The sequence below is a fragment of the Branchiostoma lanceolatum genome, chromosome 4 (genome assembly GCF_035083965.1).
Source record: "Branchiostoma lanceolatum isolate klBraLanc5 chromosome 4, klBraLanc5.hap2, whole genome shotgun sequence".
Lineage (NCBI taxonomy): Eukaryota > Metazoa > Chordata > Leptocardii > Amphioxiformes > Branchiostomatidae > Branchiostoma > Branchiostoma lanceolatum.
This window is the reverse complement of record NC_089725.1, coordinates 6577434-6596975: the sequence shown is the minus strand read 5'-3', so window position 1 is coordinate 6596975 and position 19542 is coordinate 6577434. Positions and strand designations below refer to the sequence as shown.

Sequence of the window (19542 nt, the reverse complement as noted above, 5' to 3'; positions counted from 1 at the left end):
TTTTAAGTTCGCTGCAGAGCTATAGTCACATCCGATACAGTATTGGACAAAAATGTATGCGGTGGCTTTAAGTTCGAGGTGAAACGGTCGCCGCGAAAACCGCGAACATAAAATCACAGCGAACATTTCTGCATTTACAGTACTATACAAACGGCTCCGCCTCTGAGGCCTCGCCAAAATGTAGATATCACTGGATCCGAGGAAGCACATTTATTTTTGATACTGGTGTCATCACACATCTTACCAGAGGATCTGACAGATGCAGGATTGAAGGAAAAAGCACTTGCTGCTGTGGTGTTCCACTGGCGCGTCTGCATGGCACTTCCTATGGTGTCCTCAATGGCTTTCACACTCGCTGTTGAAGAAGACTGCATGACAACGGCTGTCTCCAATGTGACTTCGCAGCCTTTGCTGGAAGAAATGTTCACAAGCAAAGCCTTCATTCTCAACTATCATCTTCATTGCTGTTTTAGTATGCATTTCCAGTTACACTGACACGTTAGTCTGTATCTTTTTCAGCTTCAAAACTAAAAATATGGCATTCATTGAGCAATCAACTGTTCCCTTCAATACAAAGTGTTATAGAACAAAGCATTTTCCTTTACCGAATAAGAAAGACTCTTTTTACACAACCAAGAGATTTATTCCACCGACATTTCAGTGACCATCTGTCACCTTCTTCAAGGCAATTCTGACTGGTTCACATAGCAATGCAGCACAGGTGTTGCTGCTTGAACATATTAATGAGATGCATTCCCAAACGCAAAGTTGTTTTTATTCAGTGACTTACCAACCTGATGAAACTATTCACAGATTTTCCTTTACTGCAAAGTGAAAGTCCTGAAGCTTCTTCCTGCTGCCTTACACAGTAACCAATACAAATTGTGATACCAAATAGCTACTTCAGGAGGGAGAAGGTTAAAAACATTACAGCATGTTTGAGTAGCCTCCACCGCAGACTTTGACTGGTATATTTTAAAACTACAGGCAGTTTTCTAGTAGCCAGTCAGTTCTGACCGCTTGCTGGGTTCACATTGTTTTTAGCTGAGTCTGCATTAGAGGCTAATTTTCAGGTTCAACAGACAGTCATTTGATCACTACAGTTTGGGGATGGGGATGTGGAACAAAAGACGTGAAATTGGAGAGAGAGAGAGAGAGAGAGAGAGAGTTTGTACTGTAAAAGCATTTAAGTTTGCCTGGTTTTTATTTCGGCGAGTGTTTGCTGTGGTTTTAAGCTTGCAGCAGTGCTATAGTCACACGTACTGCTACAGTATTGGACAAAAATGTTCGCGGTGGTTTTAAGTTTGCGGTGAAACGGTCGCCGCAAAAATCGCAAACATAAAACCACCGCGAACATTTCTGCATGTTCAGTAGCTGTTTCCTCTCACCGGATAAGCCTCAACCCATGAAGGTCACTATAGTCTTCTCCCCAACTGTTCTTCAGACCTCTCTCCATCTGAAATACAAGGATGAGGCAAGTTTAGTCTCAAACATTGGAAAATGCCACAGATTTGCAAGGAAATACTGTAAATCTTGAAATATTTGCAGTAACCTTTGCATTATGAAACCATAGCAATGCAAATATGCATTTCCAATGTATAACTACAGTACTAAAGAACTGGTTCAACCACGAACTCAAAAACACTGTGAAAGCCTGCTACCTTGAAGGTGAGTCCCTGTGAAACTAAATGAATGTACAGTAATTTGTCTAAAATTTGAGGTTTCCTTCCCAGATATTCATCATTTAATGAGTCACATTAAAAATTTCAAGAGTCACTGAGAAAAGTTTGTGGAAATGAAACAAGTTAACACAATTCAGCATGTTATTGATGAGATTATTCTATGTCTTTTCCAACAAAATCAGACCTACCACAGCCAAGATGGACCCTGTCATGACGTCTCGTACATTGACGTCTCCAAAGACAGCCTCTGGGTCCGACAGAGCCAGATCAAACATCAGGGTGTACAATAGGAAACCTGTATAAAAGGATGTGGAAGAATAAGAATTGAGAGAAGATGACTGCAGCTGGTTGTAAATTTGTTGAATCCTCATCGTTTGTTTTAAGTCCATCACCATAATGTTACTTACCAACACAGATGAACATCCATGTAGTCTGTTTTGACACAAATTTGTAACGCCCTGGGCTCTTTGAAGCCCATCCCTGCATTGGTTTGACCCCAAGGGAGTCGCTAGAAGTGTGATTTCGTCAGGCCAAATAAAACTTCCATGCTAACGGAACGATTTCTATGATGCCCGATACCTAACACTCATCCCTAAGGCCACTTCAATCTACAAATAACATTTGTTAGGTATTATACTCACCTCCTGGTGCATATTTAGTGTTCTGTCCCGTAGGTATGAGGTTCACTGTGACTGTTGCTGTAGGCATACTCGCATGTGTTCCTGTGTTCTCCATCATTGGGGTGGAAGATGTCACTCGGCCATTATTTACGTCATTTGTATCCAGTCCTTTCACTTCCCCGGGAAACCCACTACCCACAGAAGAGTTCGTTTCTGGAGATATCTGGGTGTATATCACTATGCTGGTTTCGGCAAAGGTGGTGGGCAAAGCTTGAGATGATGTATTTTCTGGTGGAATAGGAGGTAAATCAGTTTGTGGATAGCCAGTAGCTGGAACTGCAGGTGTGCTTGAAGGTACTGCAGAACCATTCTGGGTCTGTCCTGTAGAGACTGTAGATGAACCATTCAGTGCTGGGTCTGTAACGGCACCTGATGAACCGTTCAGGGATTGGTCTATTGCCGCATCTGATGAACCATTGAGGGCTGGGTCTATTACAGCATCTGACGAACCGTTCAGGGATGGGTCTGTAACAGGAACCGATGAACCATTCAGAGGTGGGTCTGTAACGGCATCTGCTGAACCATTCAGGACTGGGTCTGTAACAGCATCTGACGAACCGTTCAGGGATTGGTCTATTACCGCATCTGATGAACCATTGAGGGCTGGGTCTGTTACAGCATCTGACGAACCGTTCAGAGGTGGGTCTGTAACAGCATCTGATGAACCATTCAGAGGTGGGTCTGTAACAGCATTTGATGAACCGTTCAGAGGTGGGTCTGTAACAGCATCTGCTGAACCGTTCAGAGGTGGGTCTGTAACGGCATCTGATGAACCATTCAGAATTGGGTCTGTAACGGCATCTGATGAACCCTTCAGAGGTGGGTCTGTAACAGCATCTGATGAACCGTTCAAGGGTGCGCCTGTAACGGCATCTGCTGAACTATTCAGAGGTGGGCCTGTGGCAGTATCTGAGGAACCATTCGAGGTTGGGTCTGTAGTAGGAACCGATGAACCATTCAGAGTTGGGTCTGTAACGGCATCTGATGAAACAGTCAGTGCTGAGTCTGTAGCAGCATCTGATGAACCATTCCGGGTTGGGTCTGTAGCAGGAACCGATAATAAACCGTTCAGGGCTGGGTCTGTAATGGCATCTGATGAATCATTCGGGGCCGGGTCTGTAGCAAGGACTACAGAGGAACCATTTAGGGATGTGTCTGTAGTGGGAACTGCAGAGGAACCAATCAGGGATGGGTCTGTAGTGGGAACTACAGAGGAACCAATCAGGGGTGGGTCTGTAGTGGGAACTACAGAGGAACCAATCAGGGGTGGGTCTGTAGTGGGAGCTGCAGAGGAACCAATCAGGGATGAGTCTGTAGCACCATCTGATGAGTCACTCAGGGTTGAACCCGTAGCTGGAACTTCAGATGACACAGTCGGGGTTGTGCCTGTAGTAGGAAGTGTTGATGATGCATTCATAGATGGATTGGAGGCAACCACTTGACCATTATTAAAATCCAATAGTTTCACTGCCCCCGGCACTGCCACTGGAGCCAATGGGGTCATTGGAGATGCACTTGACGTCCGTTCTTGCTCAGCGGGAGGGTCTAATGTCGTCATTCGAGATTTACTTGACGTCTGTTCTTGCTCAGCAGGAGGGTCTAATGTGGTCATTCGAGATGTACTGGACGTTCGTTCTTGCTCAGCAGGAGGGTCTAATGTGGTCATTCGAGATGTACTTGACAACTGTTCTTGCTCAACGACCGGAACGATCTCTTTCCCGGTAGTTATGTCTGATGGGGATGGGATCGGAGACTCTACGTACGCCGCGAAAAACCCCATGTCGTCAAACGAGTCCTGACTGAGGCTGGACACCAGCTGGACCATTGCCGTGTTGCCTCTGGTGGTGATGGGTACGGGATCCTTGCCACACAGCACCCACCTCTCATTGGACACGGAGTTTGCCGTCACCACCACATAGTCCTTAGAGTTTTCCTGGCAACCTGCTTTGCTAGACCCGACTGCAAAGTCGTAGAACCGCAGCTTGATAACCTTACCTTTGGTGACATTGATGTTCCAAGTGTAGTTGCTGCCCAAGGTGTAAGGGAGCGGGTATCCAGGGGAACTGAATGTCCCAAATGGTTCTGTTAGACTGTAGGTAATTTGCCGATGCCTGTCCCGATTTGGGGATACTAAACTGATCTCAACTGGGAAGTCCCGTGGAAGCTGGAGGACTTCCTTCACCCACTGCTTAAGATTTAAGACATCTAGAACAGAACGCCCTGTATCTGGCTCATCATTTCTGTCGGAAATTTCCTGGTCATCGGGGACTGGAAAATCATCCTCTGTTGTACCGTTTGCATCCTCTGTAGGTCCTATGTCGCTAGACTGATCGACGTCTTCGGCGGCGGCAACTTCTCCTAAGTCTCCAAGAAAACTCTCTACGGTAGGGTCTTCATCAACTGGCTGGGAGTTTGGAGCATCCCAGAAATAATCCCAGTCAGCAGCCTGTTGATTTAGAAATAATGTTGTTGAGGGTATCAATGAAAGGTATCTGTACGACGGTACATCGCCAAGATTCTAAACTAAGATCGTTACAATGGCATTAATGCACATCCAAATGTTCATAGATGTCATGATGTGAATAAGAATGCTGCTTCTACGTTGATGAATGCAAGGTTAGACATCCAGAAAAAAAGATACTAGGACGCCAAAAACAGTTACTCAAGCAACTGGATATAATTCTGAAGTTTCACAATTTTATCCAGTTGCTTGAGTAACTATTTCTAATGCTGCTTCTCTCAAACATTCTCCAAGCAGAAGTTTCGATGGGGGGTGGGGTGGGGCTAGGAATGGCCGGGAATGTTCTCTGCTTGGAGATTGTTGATGGAAGCAGCATAGGAAGAGAGCATTCGTATGCACATCATGTCATCTATGAACAATTTGGATATGCATTAATGCCCGTGTTACGATCTTAGTTTAGAATGGTGGTGATGTACCGTCGTATAGATGCTTTTCATTGACGTCATGATATTATAACTTTCATTATCCTCCGGTGACCATGTTGGCGGATAATTGGATTAAGCAGCAGCATGTCGACGTGTTTAACATATTAAAGACACAGCGTAATCCAACATGGCGCAAATGACATAATATGAAAGATCTATGTAAAGGAATATGTGAGAACTTCTCTAAGAAATGTAAATTACATTAGAGGCGCTGGTGTTCTGGGGAGAAACCTGGTCCAACACCGCGCTGCTTCTCCCTCTGAACAACTTTGACCAAAAGTCTCGCGAGAAGATGCCACGTCTCAGTCTTTGGTGCCCACCTGTACGGGAACAGAAACTTTGCTGTCAAATTGAAAGTACGTACAAAGCACTGTAAATACAAAAAAAGTCTTATGTTCATTCCTTATTATTGTTAGCAACAAATATCTAAAAAACGGTTCAAGTACTAGTAATTATAAACCACAAACAGGCTGTTAAATGTCAAATATATATTACATCGCTATATGACTGTGTTCCCATCTTTAAGATGCCTCGTTGTTTTCTCAGTAATGGTGGAATTAGGAGGGTTTGAAAATACTTATGACGAAACAAAAAGGGAAGGGGGAATGGAATGACACTGTGCACAAACAAATGGAGTATGTCAACTGACGAGCATCATCAATAAGCTCACTCGGAATTTCGAGTACGCATGTGCAATGTCAAAGGTGAAGGCCCCTGAGTCGTAGACAAAACCCGACTGGACGTTGTTATACAAATTGAGACAATGGTCGAGACGAGCACTGTTTACAAGTCAGGGGTCTTCACCTTTGACACTGCACATGCGTAGTCGGAACTGCGAACGGGCTTATCGTGTCGAAGTCTAGGGATGAGGCGGGTTTTAAAATAAAGAAATAAAAAGGGAGACAAAATGACAATGCACACAAGCAAATGGAGTAATCAACTGACGAACATCGTCAATTCCACATCGTTCACTCTTGTTGTGTTAGCAACTGACCGTTGCCTGACATGTGATAAAACGTATTTTCAAACGCAGAGACGCATATGCATAATAAGCCTATTTGTAGATTTGAGGACGCATGTGCAGTGTCAAAGGTGAAGGCCCCTGAGACGTAAACAAAGTCCGTCTGGGCGTTGTTATGCAAATCTAGATAATGTCGAGACGAGAACAGTTTACAAGCCAGGGGCCTTCACCTTTGACACTGCACATGCGTAGTCGGGATTACGAATGGGCTTATGTTCAGGCATGTGAATTTTTCAATGACAATGGATGAAATGAAAACATCCCACCTCCAACAGCGAGCCATTCCCAACATTAACAGGTGGAATACAAGAGCTTCCGATGAAGAATTATTTCTAAATGAACTTTCGATACCATTGTGACAGATTCAGGGGAAGATAGGAATTTTTATTACCATATTTATGACATCGACAGCAAGGTCATGAGGCAAACTGACAAACATTTGTGTATAAAAAATTACTATTTGAATTAAAAGGCCCTAAACGCCCAGCTGGGGTTGTCGTATTTGAAACACCATATGGAAGCAATGAATTTGAATCTTACTTGTGGAAAAGTCGCCGTCTTGTGTTACCAGTGTGTGACGCAACCCACGACTGTTGACCTGTCAAGAGACAAAATCATTTCATATGTGCATTCATATTGGTATAGCAAGCTTATATATACGATCACACGTCACTCAAAAATATAGTCTGCAGATTCCATAACATCTGCTGGACCTGATATCATTTTGTTTGTGTTCTTCTACCGGTTTGAATGACATACTAAGAGACATAAACAAATGTATCTACAGTTGATTAAATCTTCAGTGGTTTCTCTATCGAACAACTTGTAGAAGAATTGTCCGAACATGTGATTGACGTGCCAGAAATGGCGCCTTACCTGTCGTGGTTGGCGGGTAGCGAAAACCGACACATGCGACCAGAACAGCAAACCAAAGAGGACTTGACACATACACAAGAAAGGAGTCCTCATTGTTGATATCTGTTCATAGCAGGCCAGTTATACAAGAAAACAGAGGCTTGAGGGGGGACAGAGTGTGGGTTTGGGGCGAGAGCTCTCGTGCGATGTTCCGCAGGCAGCCACTGCACCCAGGTGGTGTTAGCGCGGAGCACTGTGGGATGATAATGCCAATCAAAATGAAACAGGTGAGACGGTTAATCAGGTTTCGTCTGGCTTTGGACAACTTTCTGTCTCAGGCTCATCTATTGACTTTGGCATGCACATGCCACATTTATAAAGACTATGCACTTGAAGTGCGCCAACAGTTACAGTGTAAGTAATTCATAAACGTAGCTAACTATAATAGGCATTAATTACAATTTAGCTAGAATACAATGTGACGTTTGGTTAAAAATATTTGCACTAATTAAATTACAATGTAGACACCTGTTAGAGACAAATTGGCGCATAAAATAGAAAAGTTACACCGACAAGTTACGAGGTACGTTTGATACAAATACACTACCAGCATAGAGCACCACGCTATCAGGTAATAACATGAAGAGAAATCTACAGCCCTTTATACTACTGGGGCGCACAATAAAAGGTAACGTTACCATCAGCTGCCGTTAAATAGTACAGATCGAGGTGTCTTTTCGTTCTGCTCCTTGCTGCTCGATAGTAGCCTATCCCCACTGCGCACTCATTGGATCATCCTTTATGAGTAATGGGGTCCACGCCGAAGTCGCGCCACAGATGCCTGACATGTCCCGTTATATACCTGTTCCTGGGTGGGTGGGGGGGGGAGCCAACGAAAACCTAACCCGGATAACCCCACTTTCACCTCTTCCCATCTTCTATCAGTCATCACCACGCTCCTTCGGAATGTTTCGGATGAATCCGCCGACGTGTGCACTAGGGCTTGTCTGTCTCACTGTACTTATATGGTATTCACAGGTGGACTCATTAGTCTGATCCAATCAGTGCACAGTGGGAATAGTAGCCTATCCCCACTGCGCACTCATTGGATCATCCTTTATGAGTAATGGGGTCCACGCCTTCGTCGCACCCCATCTACTCTCCTTCTTGTCCCTATCTATTCCTCACATTGTCCTATTCCTTCTCCTCTTATTTCCCACTCTCATCCTCTTATAATTCTTCCCTCACTTATTCCACCACTTTCCTACTGTGTTACCTCCCTATAGTTCTTCGTCCACTGTCTCTCTTTCTGCCTCCATCAGAAAATAGACATCATACCACCATATTCCATCTTTCCACTTTATTCACATAACACTCAATATACATTTTGCCATACTCACTCCTATTCCTTTTTACCCCTCCAGTGACTACACTTTATTCCCGAAAACTCTCTTCTTTCCTTGTTTCTCATGAACATTCTTTCTTACTTCCCTTACTTATCCTTCATCCTTTAAATGCTAACTGTAATCCCACTAAATTATCTTGTGATACATAGTCTTCCACTGCCTTTGACACCTCCTCCGTAGCCAACCTCGATGTCGGACCACCTGGTCTCATCACCTTGGCTACCTTCATATAATATGACGCTGTGTTTTTCCCAAACCATCCGACATGCGCCATAACCTCATCTTCCGCCGCCCCCGCCATATGCAGAGAGATTGCACATCCAGCTCTAGTCCCGTGTAATCTTTCCCCTTCATACATCCCACACTTCTGTAGATATCTTTTAAAAGCTTCATCTATCGCTGAAGTGGTCGGCTGGGTATTCAGTATCTGCCCCTGTCTCGATGTGGCCCTAAACAACAGACCCCCATTCAAATCTATAGACAGATATTTTGCCATTTCCACATAGTAATCAATAGCATCTACCGGGCAGGACGCCGGGTCTCCTGTCTTCTCTAGCGCAAACACATTTCGCCTACCATCTCTTAATGTCTTTCCCCATATGTGATTGAACAACAGGGCACCTGACTGAAGCCTATATATCTCAGCCGTCTTCGTTCTCAACAAATCTGCTACTCTATCTCCTGCAAAGAAAACCGCTTTGAATATTGCCTGATCTCTCGCCCTTACAAACAATCTAATAGGGGATTTCTCCCTATTCACCTCCTCCATTATAAACCGACATACCTTAACGATCTTAGGCAAAAAAATCGGTTTCGCTTGCTGTGGCGTTAATCCTTGTTGCAACTGTTCCCCCGTGACCGCCTTTATATACTCTTTCACTAACGGACTTGCTGCGGGATTACCTAAACCCAATCGATCATCCCATTCACCACCTCGTCCGTTCCTATTAAAAATTGCTCTCAATTTCCCTACATATGAATCAACTGTTTTAAATGCCAATCTGTGCGGACATAAACATCGTCCATCATCTCGATTACATTCAGACATATGCACTGTTTTCTTTCCATCATCATCTTTCCAGATCAAAAATTTTATAACATCCTCAGGACTTGCAGATTGTAAGGTCTTTGTCGGCTGTAATGCACCTAAGAACTCTCCCAACTGCTCCTCCAACGCCCTTTTCTGCTTGGCGTATGCTGAGGCCGATGCCATATCCATAATCTGATTATACCTTTCCTCTATTTTCTCCATATTTACTGATCTCCCCCTAACTATCGCTCGATCCCTTTGTATTCTTGGGGTCCCACACTTCTGACAAAAATTGAAATCATAGTCATTAGGGTAGCGACATATCTCACAATTTCTAGCCGGTACCCACAATCTAGGAGCTCCAGTAAAGACTACAGGTGAAGCTGAAACGCCCACAGGTCCCAGTGTGACTGCCTTATCCTCCAAATCCCCTTGCGAGTCGGGAACCGGATGACTGGTTGCCCTGCGTTTACAACTTTGACTGCTTTTGTCGTCTTGCTCCATAATAGCGGCCACCAATACTCCCTGGGGATGATATCAGGAACAACTACTGTAACCACCGATCTCTGTACTTCCTTAAGTAAAAAATTTACTAACACTGGAATCATCACAAACGGCGGAAAAACATAGGCATTATATCCTTCTAAAGACTGCGCAAATACATTGACCCCTTCTGCCCCCGGGACCGGACATGGGCTGAAAAACTTAAGCTTTTGCCCATTCCTCGCAGTTTGAACGTTTGACGGTAGTGCCATTAAATCTATATCAAAACCCTGTTCACCCCCAAACTCCTCATCCAACCTCGCAAATACTTTCTCGTGGAGCTGAGTGTCCATCGGCGACAGTCTTCTAGATGGCTTATCTGCTACATTATCCTTTGACGGCACATAACTTAACCTCAAATCAATATTACGCTGAACTACCGTTTCCCATAACCTGACCACTGCTCTCGTCAAAGGTAGACTCCTGCCACCCTGGTTCTCCCACGCACAGATGAGGTTCCTATTATCTACCCACGCGTCCACTATCTTATTTCTTACTTGTTCTTCCATTGCTATGAGGACTCTCTTCAACGCCTCGGTTTCCTTCACCGAGATATGCTCTGATAACTCACTACCTTGCCAATAATCCTCTAACTGTAGCTCTCCTTCTTCCATACTTACCGAACCAGCCCATTTAAACCCTGATGCGTCCGTTGACAACTTAATCACCTCATGCTTTTCTTTCCTCCATGGCACATGGCCTTCCCAACTATCTAAGAATCTCCAGTACTTTAACTCTCTCTCTACCCCTCCTTGTATTGCAACGTAGCCCCTTCCTTTCTGTGCTAACGCAATCGATGCAAACATCTCCCTACAATATAACTTAACCATTGGCACTGCTAAACTGAACGACACCAGTTTTCCCGTGATTTTTTGCATCTTCACCACCCTAACCTGCTTCTGGGCCAGCGTTTCCTCTCTTAAGCGAGCAAAAGACGTTTTTTTCTTGCCTGGTAACGTGAACGCTAATAAGGTTGTATCCGCCGTCAACCCCAAAAAATCCAGACATTGTACCGGCTCCAACTGGGACTTATCCAAACCCAAAAAGAACCCCAGAGTCGTCAAGGTGATACACATAATGAAACACGCGGCTTGAGCTAACTCAAAATAGGACCAGTTCCCCCCTTCTTGGGTATTACATATTCCATCTTCATCCTTTCTGTTCATCACTCTTAACTGGCCTGCATGTCTGTCATCAATATACAACGTCGATGGAACCCCTAAACTTCTAATTCGATGCATCGGTAAGAGCCCTATCGTCTGATATAGCATTGGACTACATCTCCAGCCATAGGGTAGACTAGCTGTGGCATATAGCCAGTTGCCCCACTGAAACCCGACCAGAGCCTTACTTCCCTCCGTTAATAAGATATGGTCATACCCACTCTTATCATCACATTTCGTATGATAATGGTTCTTTCCTAGATATCTTGTTAATTGTAACACTGAATCCAACTGGAACGGACATTCTTTCATCCAATTGTTCAGGTACCTCAGATCATGACATAATCTCGGCTTATTTGGTTCTACTGTTAAAGGCAGAATTAAGTACGGCGGTGGTACTACCCCTACCTTACCCCAAATCGTCACCGCCCCTGACACCACTCTCGCTCTTATAGTCTCAGCTACAAAATCCCCAAAACTGAAACAACTAGGATTATTCGGAAAATGTTTAGGTGGTGGGAATGGACTATCCACATATCTTTGACCTTTAAACGTGCCCGTGAATGGTCTTATAAACTCAGTCATATCAACCCCATGCTTTAACCAATTGAGAACTGTCTCATTCCCTTCCCATCCAAACATCTTCACCCATTCCTCCGCATTTCTATTCAAACCCCCTGCTACAAAAATATTCGGATCTCTAAACATCATTGAATCTGCTGACGCCTTTATTCTTCCTGCTGCTACGTCTTCCACTGGCGGTGGCACCAAAATGTTCCCATCCCGATGTCTGGATATCCACTCCTCCCTTATTAGTAGATGATCAGTGTATGCTTGTAGTGGGTTGACCGGATGTAATGCTTCCTGCCACGAAACTCCCGGTATCGAACTACTTAGTCCCTGTAAGCGCCAAAAAAAAGAGAAAAGAACCCTTCTTAAGACTGTTATGCCACTGCTAACCATTAATACACTCACATTCCAAACCCCACTAATATCTTGACATCAATTCATAAAGGAGCTGTCGCGTTTGCCAACTCATAACAATAGCAAAGACTTATTACCATACTACTAGTAAAGACATTCAAATTTTCCATTTTATCTGTTATTTATTTTTTGTACTGGTTTTCATACGAACATCCTTAAACCATGCAGAAAAGCTCGAATAACTGTAAGAACATTACATATTCCCAGGAGGTTTCACTCAAATCAGATTCCTTGGATGATCAAGACAATACTATCTACAACTTTTCAGGCATTGAAATCAGCCTTGTTCAACTTTCCAACTCAACCCTCAATGTCATGTTAAAATTCTCTAACTGTATCTTCCTTTCCCCTTAACACGTCTTTCCCATATTAGCTTTTGTAGTTATGTGTCTCAAAATCTGACTTGTACTTTACGTGTCCACTTGTAGCCACAGAAAATCTTATAGACTAGGCCTCTATGTACCTGTACACCTAACTGCCCCTTGTCAGTAAGTGTCTTAAACTAAAACACATGCCATTATTAGCATTACTTATTTCTGAGCTTTCAGTATCATTTCTGCCGCGTCTGCATACTTCAATTTTGTTACCTCTATTGTTATTTCACACTTAAGTTAACAAAATAACTATTAAAACCTTCTCAGCCAAGCCCCATTAACGTGCACTGCACGGCTGCCAATAGCACACTAAGGCCTATAATTTTACATTATCACGCCTTTATATAGTTTTACTGTGGTTTTCCCCCTAAACTTTGCACTCCATAACTGGACCATAGGGTAATACACTTCCTACTTTTGTTATACTAGTTGTAACTGTACTTCTCTCCCCACTCATCATTTCATTACAACTTCCCTTGCTATCTAAACCTCGTTCACTTTTGGGATGCCACTCCCTTCTTATTAGCGTGCCCGATTACGCCCATACCCACTAAATGTTCCTCACATAAAACGTCTATACTTTATCATCTTACCCCTTTTGGCTCAAAACGACCCCTTGGCCTATTATCTTCCTATGTGTTCAACCAATCGATATAACACTGAATCGAGATACGCCACACTTTAATTCCATCAGTTGTGAACATTTGCATACAATCTTTTCCACATTTTCACCCATTCTCCACCGGGTGAAGCACCAAACATAACTAAACATAGTCACAATTTTTATATCCTCGACAACAGTAGTAATTTTAAATTCACTTTCCTTCTGTGTTACCAAATGTACTCCTTAAACACGGAACAGCAAACAAAAGAAGTCAACACAAGCATAATTTTAAATCATACTACTTAGTCTTCTGTATACAATGCGTATCTAAACCAAAACAAGTCATCAACCAAAAATAAACGAAAATCATGATCATCAAAACTTCCTCAACCTTCACATCGGTAACACTTTGGAGACAGTCATCTTCTGCAAAGAACATTCTATTGTCCAATCTGCGCATCCAAATCATACTCAATCTAAACTGATTTTATCACTAGAACCTAATAAAACAGAAATCAATGCCAAGCCTAACTAGATCCTGAGTTGGTAACACCATGAAATCACTTTTCTCCTGGGATGTATCTCTAATCACTCCTTGGTCATGATTCCTTACCACCTCAAAACTCAAAGAAAACTAAACAAAATATTTCTACAGTACCAAGAAATAAAATAAAAATAAAATCAACTAAATATAATCATCTCTCTTCTTTCCATACGCGGCATCATAAGTTTAAACTCTCCAATCATTTCACAATCCCGTCAAACTCAAAGAAAAATACAATGAATCAAAATGCAATAAACTCAAAGAAAATAAGAACTAAATGAAAATGCTAAACAATATTACTATTCACACGTCAGATTGTCCAGTCAAAATACTCTTATTTGAACTTCCTGTTTATCGAACATTCTTGTTTCTTCTCTCCTAATTACACTGTTAATCAACACAATTCCTTTTCACATTACAATTCAATAAACATTTTCAAACACTCACTTTACATCACTGCCCACATCATTTTTAGAACATCTACTGGTACTTTTTCGGCTTAAAACAATCACGGGACCAGTGTCCTGGTTTCCAGCAATTGTAACACACATCAGTTGATTTAGCTTTCCTAGTGCTTCTACCTGTCCCTGGTTTATATGCCGTATACGGAGTCGTGCGTTGCTCAACATTCTGTGTCCTTGCAGCATATCTTCTTCCGCTCTCTGAAGTATTTTGTTGTAATTTGGCCGCCCCATGCTGCTTTGCACATGCAGCAATGTCCTTAACTAACTGTTTCTCTAATGGCGAGCCTAATTGGTTAATAATCAAATCCTTAAAGTATGATTCCCCAGATAGGGGTGTAATCTGATCCACTATGATATTGAACTCCCTCGCTTTTTGATGATCCTCTCTCCTTGCTTGGGAAACCAGAGTCTGCAGCAAACCCACCGCCCTCTGTGGATCAAAAGCCGCCCACGGCCTCTTGGCATACTGGACAACTTCATCTTGTAAATCGTCAGCTGTTCTCCCTCTTCTCATCCTTCCCAAACTTTCCCGCATCTCTTGCATCTCCCGCCTCAATGCAAGCACATCCTAATACACAGCAACACAATACAAAACACATTACTATCCTGAGGGAGTATACCTATCCCTATCACACCATGACACACGTCATCACCAATATCACATGACACGCTTCTCATAACACAAAATTCAACTATGCCTCACCCACCTGGCCAAATACCACGTGGCATGCCTCTCATAACATACAATTCGTTTAGCCGTAGCCGTTTACCACGTGGCATGCCTCTCCAACATAAAATTCGTTTATCCCCAACCAAATACCACATGGCATGCCTCTCAAACATAAGATTCATTTACTGTAAATCACTCTAATATAGCGGCAGAAAAATATAACGTTGTGGGGAAAATGGAGTAGGTCCCATCATTTTGTCTTGACGGTTTTGAACAACATTACTGTCTCAATATTAGTGATCAAATATTAACGAATAAAAAAATTTTAGCGGTGACTATTGATCGTTAAATATCTAAAATTTAGTTACAGTTACCAAATCAAGACTTACAACCGTTTACTACGTGGCATGCCTCCCAAAACATCAAATTCATTTAGCCGTGGCCTTTCGCCACATGGCATTCTTCTCCCATATGAAATTCTTTCAGCTGTGGTCGTATACCACACAACATGCCTCTCAAAACATCAAATTCGTTTACCCGTGGCCGTATTCCACCTAGCATGCATCTCACAAAATCAAATTCGTTTAGCCATGGCCGCAGACCACGTGGCATGCCTCAAAAACATCAAATTCGTTTAGCCATGGCCGTATACCACCTGACATGCCTCTCACAACATAAAATTCATTTCACCATGGCCGTATACCAAATAGCCTGCTTCTCACAACATCAAATTCGTTTCACCGTGGCCGTATACCACGCAACATGCGTTTAAAAACATCAAATTCGTTTCACCGTGCAGGCCGTATACCACGTGGCATGCTTTTCAAACATCAAATTCGTTTCACCATGGCCGTATACCACACAACATGCGTTTAAAAACATCAAATTCGTTTCACCGTGGCCGTATACCACGTGGCATGCTTTTCAAACATCAAATTCGTTTCACCGTGGCCGTATACCACACAACATGCGTTTCAAAACATCAAATTCGTTTCACCGTGGCCGTATACCACATAGCATGCATCTCACAACATCAAATTCGTTTTACCGTGGCCGTATACCACACAACATGCATTTCAAAACATCAAATTCGTTTCACCGTGGCCGTATACCACGTGGCAAGCTTTTCAAACATCAAATTCGTTTTACCATGGCCGTATACCACGTGGCATGCTTTTCAAACATCAAATTAATTTCACCGTGGCCGTATACCACGTGGCATGCTTTTCAAACATCAAATTCGTTTCACCGTGGCCGTATACCACACAACATGCGTTTCAAAACAGCAAATTCGTTTCACCGTGGCCGTATACCACATAGCATGCGTCTCAAAACATAAAATTCACTTTGCCGTGGCCGTATACCACCCAACATGCGTTTCAAAACATCAAATTCGTTTCACCGTGGCCGTATACCACATAGCATGCGTCTCCAAACATAAAATTCACTTTTGCGGTGGCCGTATACCGCATGGCATGCCTCTCAATCACCCACTTTAACTATCATCATACCATCTTACAAAGCCTGTCACCACCCTATCTTAAATATCAACTGCCTCCACACACACTTCCCTAACGCCATCATATTATTTACACCATCCCTAGCTATAACTCAATTATTTCCTCACATTCCTGATATCTTGCACGTGGCAACGATTTACTTCAATACTCATTCACGAGCCTCAAATTACCCTACCTACGTTATACTGTCACCATACTTACCCTCTTACACTCCCGCTAAGTCCACTCATGTAACAATGACGGCACAATTTATTCTAATGCAACACACAAGAACACAATATGCCTCCAACCCCTCTATATCCCAATACCTGTTTATACCCCAAAACATAGAAAATTCCAATCGGAAAGCACTAATACCTGTTGAGGTAACTGCACTCCGGCTTGCACTTGGGGACCGCCCGGTTGCGGTTGCCGGCTCGTCGACGCCGATGGTTGCACGGCCTGTGCTCCCGACGGCCCTGCCTGAACAGCCGCCAACCCTTGCGCCGCAGCTGGTGCCTGAGTCACTCCCGGTGCGGAATGCGACGCTGCTGGACCCGTGAAGATGTGGCTTGGGGCCGATTGAGACGTCCCTTGTCCGGCCTGGCTTGCCACCCTCTGCTGTGCCGACGTCTGCTGTTGCCCTGCTGCGGCTGCAACCCCCGCCTGCTGGCTTGTGGCTCCCAAGCTTGGCTGGGGTCTCGCCGTCGATACACTCGGTTGCTGAGTCGCCATACTACTCAAAACACAACATGGTCCACATTACACATAGCGTCACCCTTTCGTCCCATTACCTAACTCTTCCACACCGGAGTCAGACTCAACCACCATGCCGGCAGAATAACCCGAGTCATGATTGCAAGCCTTTCCCCCAGGTTGAAGGTATTCCGACTTCACCACCACAAATATCCACTCAATTCTCACATTCACTACACACCAATGTGAATGTCATCCCAAAATTGAAAATTGACAAACAAGACCACCCACTGAACATGGTCAAACCTTCCACCTATTATGAATGCACGCCGCGTCCTCGCTTCACTCGCTCCTCAGAATCCTTCGGTGAATCCGCCGACGTGTGCACTAGGGCTTGTCTGTCTCACTGTACTTATATGGTATTCACAGGTGGACTCATTAGTCTGATCCAATCAGTGCACAGTGGGAATAGCGACCTACTCGACGAGTTAAAGATTAAGTCCTCCCACACCATAAGGTGTATAGGGCGGAGCCCATCTCCGATTCAGTAGCCCTGGGCCACACTGTGGTGCAAACACTGCAGCAGGGGGCTAGTCTACTGGCAGTGGAGTGTGTTTAACTTCCGTACCCATACTGTTTCAGAAGTATTACCATTTTTATAAAGCCTTTGGCTTTGGTATGACTCGGACGAAGACTATAGCTGTTGTCCTGAGGTGAGGAATTGGACTCATTCAGGGGAGAACTACTATTCCGGAGAATGTTCTGTAATGTTCTCAGAGTAGCTGTATCTCGTCTGATAGACAGAGCAAAGAGTCGGAAGGAATTCCGATGACTCCCAGGCAACGTTTTTGAACACCTGGTTCTCTCCGTTTCTCCTGTTTGGAAGTGACGGATACAAAACTGGAAACTCAAACAAGAATACGAAATCTTATCATCATTATAATTAGGTAATGGTACGAGGGCAACGACAGAATATTCTGAATTAGGAAGGGAAAGTGTGGAATTCAGTTGTTTCCAACGAAATGTACCACACAGTTACACTGCCTTATGTATTGTTTAAGCATTTTGTTGAGGATCATCAGAAGTTACATGCCTTCCCCCAAGTCTTTTTATATGGTGTTGGTATGTTTCCAGATAGTCTATGATTTGAAGTAGTCGAGAGAATCAGAACACTTAACGTAACCTTACCAATTATCGTCCAATTTATTCAAAACGTCATGTATCTTAAAACCGTACGGACAGAGCCTAATGTTAAACCCATGGGTAGAAATATCAGCTCTTCTTAAAGGAAAATGCTTGGTCTGGAAGTTTTCTCCGTCTCTTTAACGCCGTGCGAGCATGTATTTATACTGATGTATATGATGTAGAATTGTGCTAGGCTTACCCATTATCGTCCACTTCAGTCTTTTCCCTTCTAGCGTTATGCTTGAAGAACATATACTAGAAAAAAATGCACAGTAACTGTCCAAAGTAGTCTACAGACAAATGATAGTAAAGTCGCTATGTTTGTCCCGCCGCTTGCTTGACGCGATGGAAGAAAACAATGTTGTGTAGTTAATTTCACCGACATCAGCGGCATGTGATAAACGCATGGTCATGATGTTATGCCGTATAAAAATGTACCATCGGAGCGGGGGTCGCTAGGTTGTATCAAACCTTTCTGAAACTGGCAAGAGTTTCAAACCTCGAATCACCATGGATAGTCTGAATATCAAAGAAAGGTAAAACGTCAGCTACTTTTAAAAGATACTAGCTATCGCGTAAGTTAGAAAAACATGATGAAGTACGCGGTGTCGAATTACATATGAAATGCATCATGCATGACGCTTCCGTGCAACCTGTTGGTTCAGGAGTTAATTCTGTTCTGTCGTTGGACGTAAACCTTTTTCATTGGTTTGTATAAAAGAGAGAGATGGCTAAGGATCATACTTATGACGTTCTTTGCTGCCCATGAGAACAGGCTTTGGCATAATACACCTCGACATGTGGACATGACCCAAATTGGACGATAACTGGTCCTGCACGATAATTGGTCATGTTACGTAAACACTCGGCCTTTCAGTCTCAGGTTTCTATTTGCGCAGGTAAACAAAAGACTGTTGATGAAGGGATGACATAATGGAAAGTCCCGTCAGTGAAACAGGAAGTGCTGCCTGAGTCAGAGGGGAAACCCGGAACTCTCCCCAGTACAGGAGAAACAGGCAAGCTAGTCTCTGCCCAGGCAGGTTCACAGCTAGCTGTGGAGTCTCAGACATCCATGTGAGATTTAGACACGTCTCAGACATCCATGTGAGATTTAGACACGTCTCAGACATCCAGGTGAGATTTAGACACGTCTCAGACATCCAGGTGAGATTTAGACACGTCTCAGACATCCGGGT

At 43.6% G+C, this 19542-nt stretch overlaps 2 protein-coding genes across 3 annotated transcripts; both read right to left on the bottom strand.

The window, feature by feature from the left end:
- Positions 1-119: 119 nt before the first annotated feature.
- Positions 120-7427, bottom strand: LOC136434137 (uncharacterized). The gene is made up of 7 exons (XM_066426902.1): positions 7206-7427; positions 6870-6927; positions 5510-5628; positions 2324-4808; positions 1871-1977; positions 1389-1456; positions 120-411 (listed from the first exon to the last, which is right to left on the bottom strand). Exons 1-7 carry the CDS (start codon positions 7296-7298, stop codon positions 135-137), a joined length of 3207 nt encoding a protein of 1068 aa, XP_066282999.1. The 5' UTR covers positions 7299-7427; the 3' UTR covers positions 120-134.
- A 5921-nt stretch (positions 7428-13348) lies between these two features.
- On the bottom strand, positions 13349-17630 carry LOC136432359 (uncharacterized). Of its 2 annotated transcripts, none has more exons than XM_066423561.1 (3): positions 17468-17630; positions 16844-17201; positions 13349-14864 (listed from the first exon to the last, which is right to left on the bottom strand). In XM_066423561.1, exons 2-3 carry the CDS (start codon positions 17198-17200, stop codon positions 14313-14315), a joined length of 909 nt encoding a protein of 302 aa, XP_066279658.1. In that variant the 5' UTR covers position 17201; positions 17468-17630; the 3' UTR covers positions 13349-14312. The 2 variants fall into 2 exon arrangements, with proteins under 2 accessions (XP_066279658.1, XP_066279657.1); XM_066423560.1 differs by having other exon boundaries at positions 17475-17630.
- Between the last annotated feature and the right edge of the window lie 1912 nt (positions 17631-19542).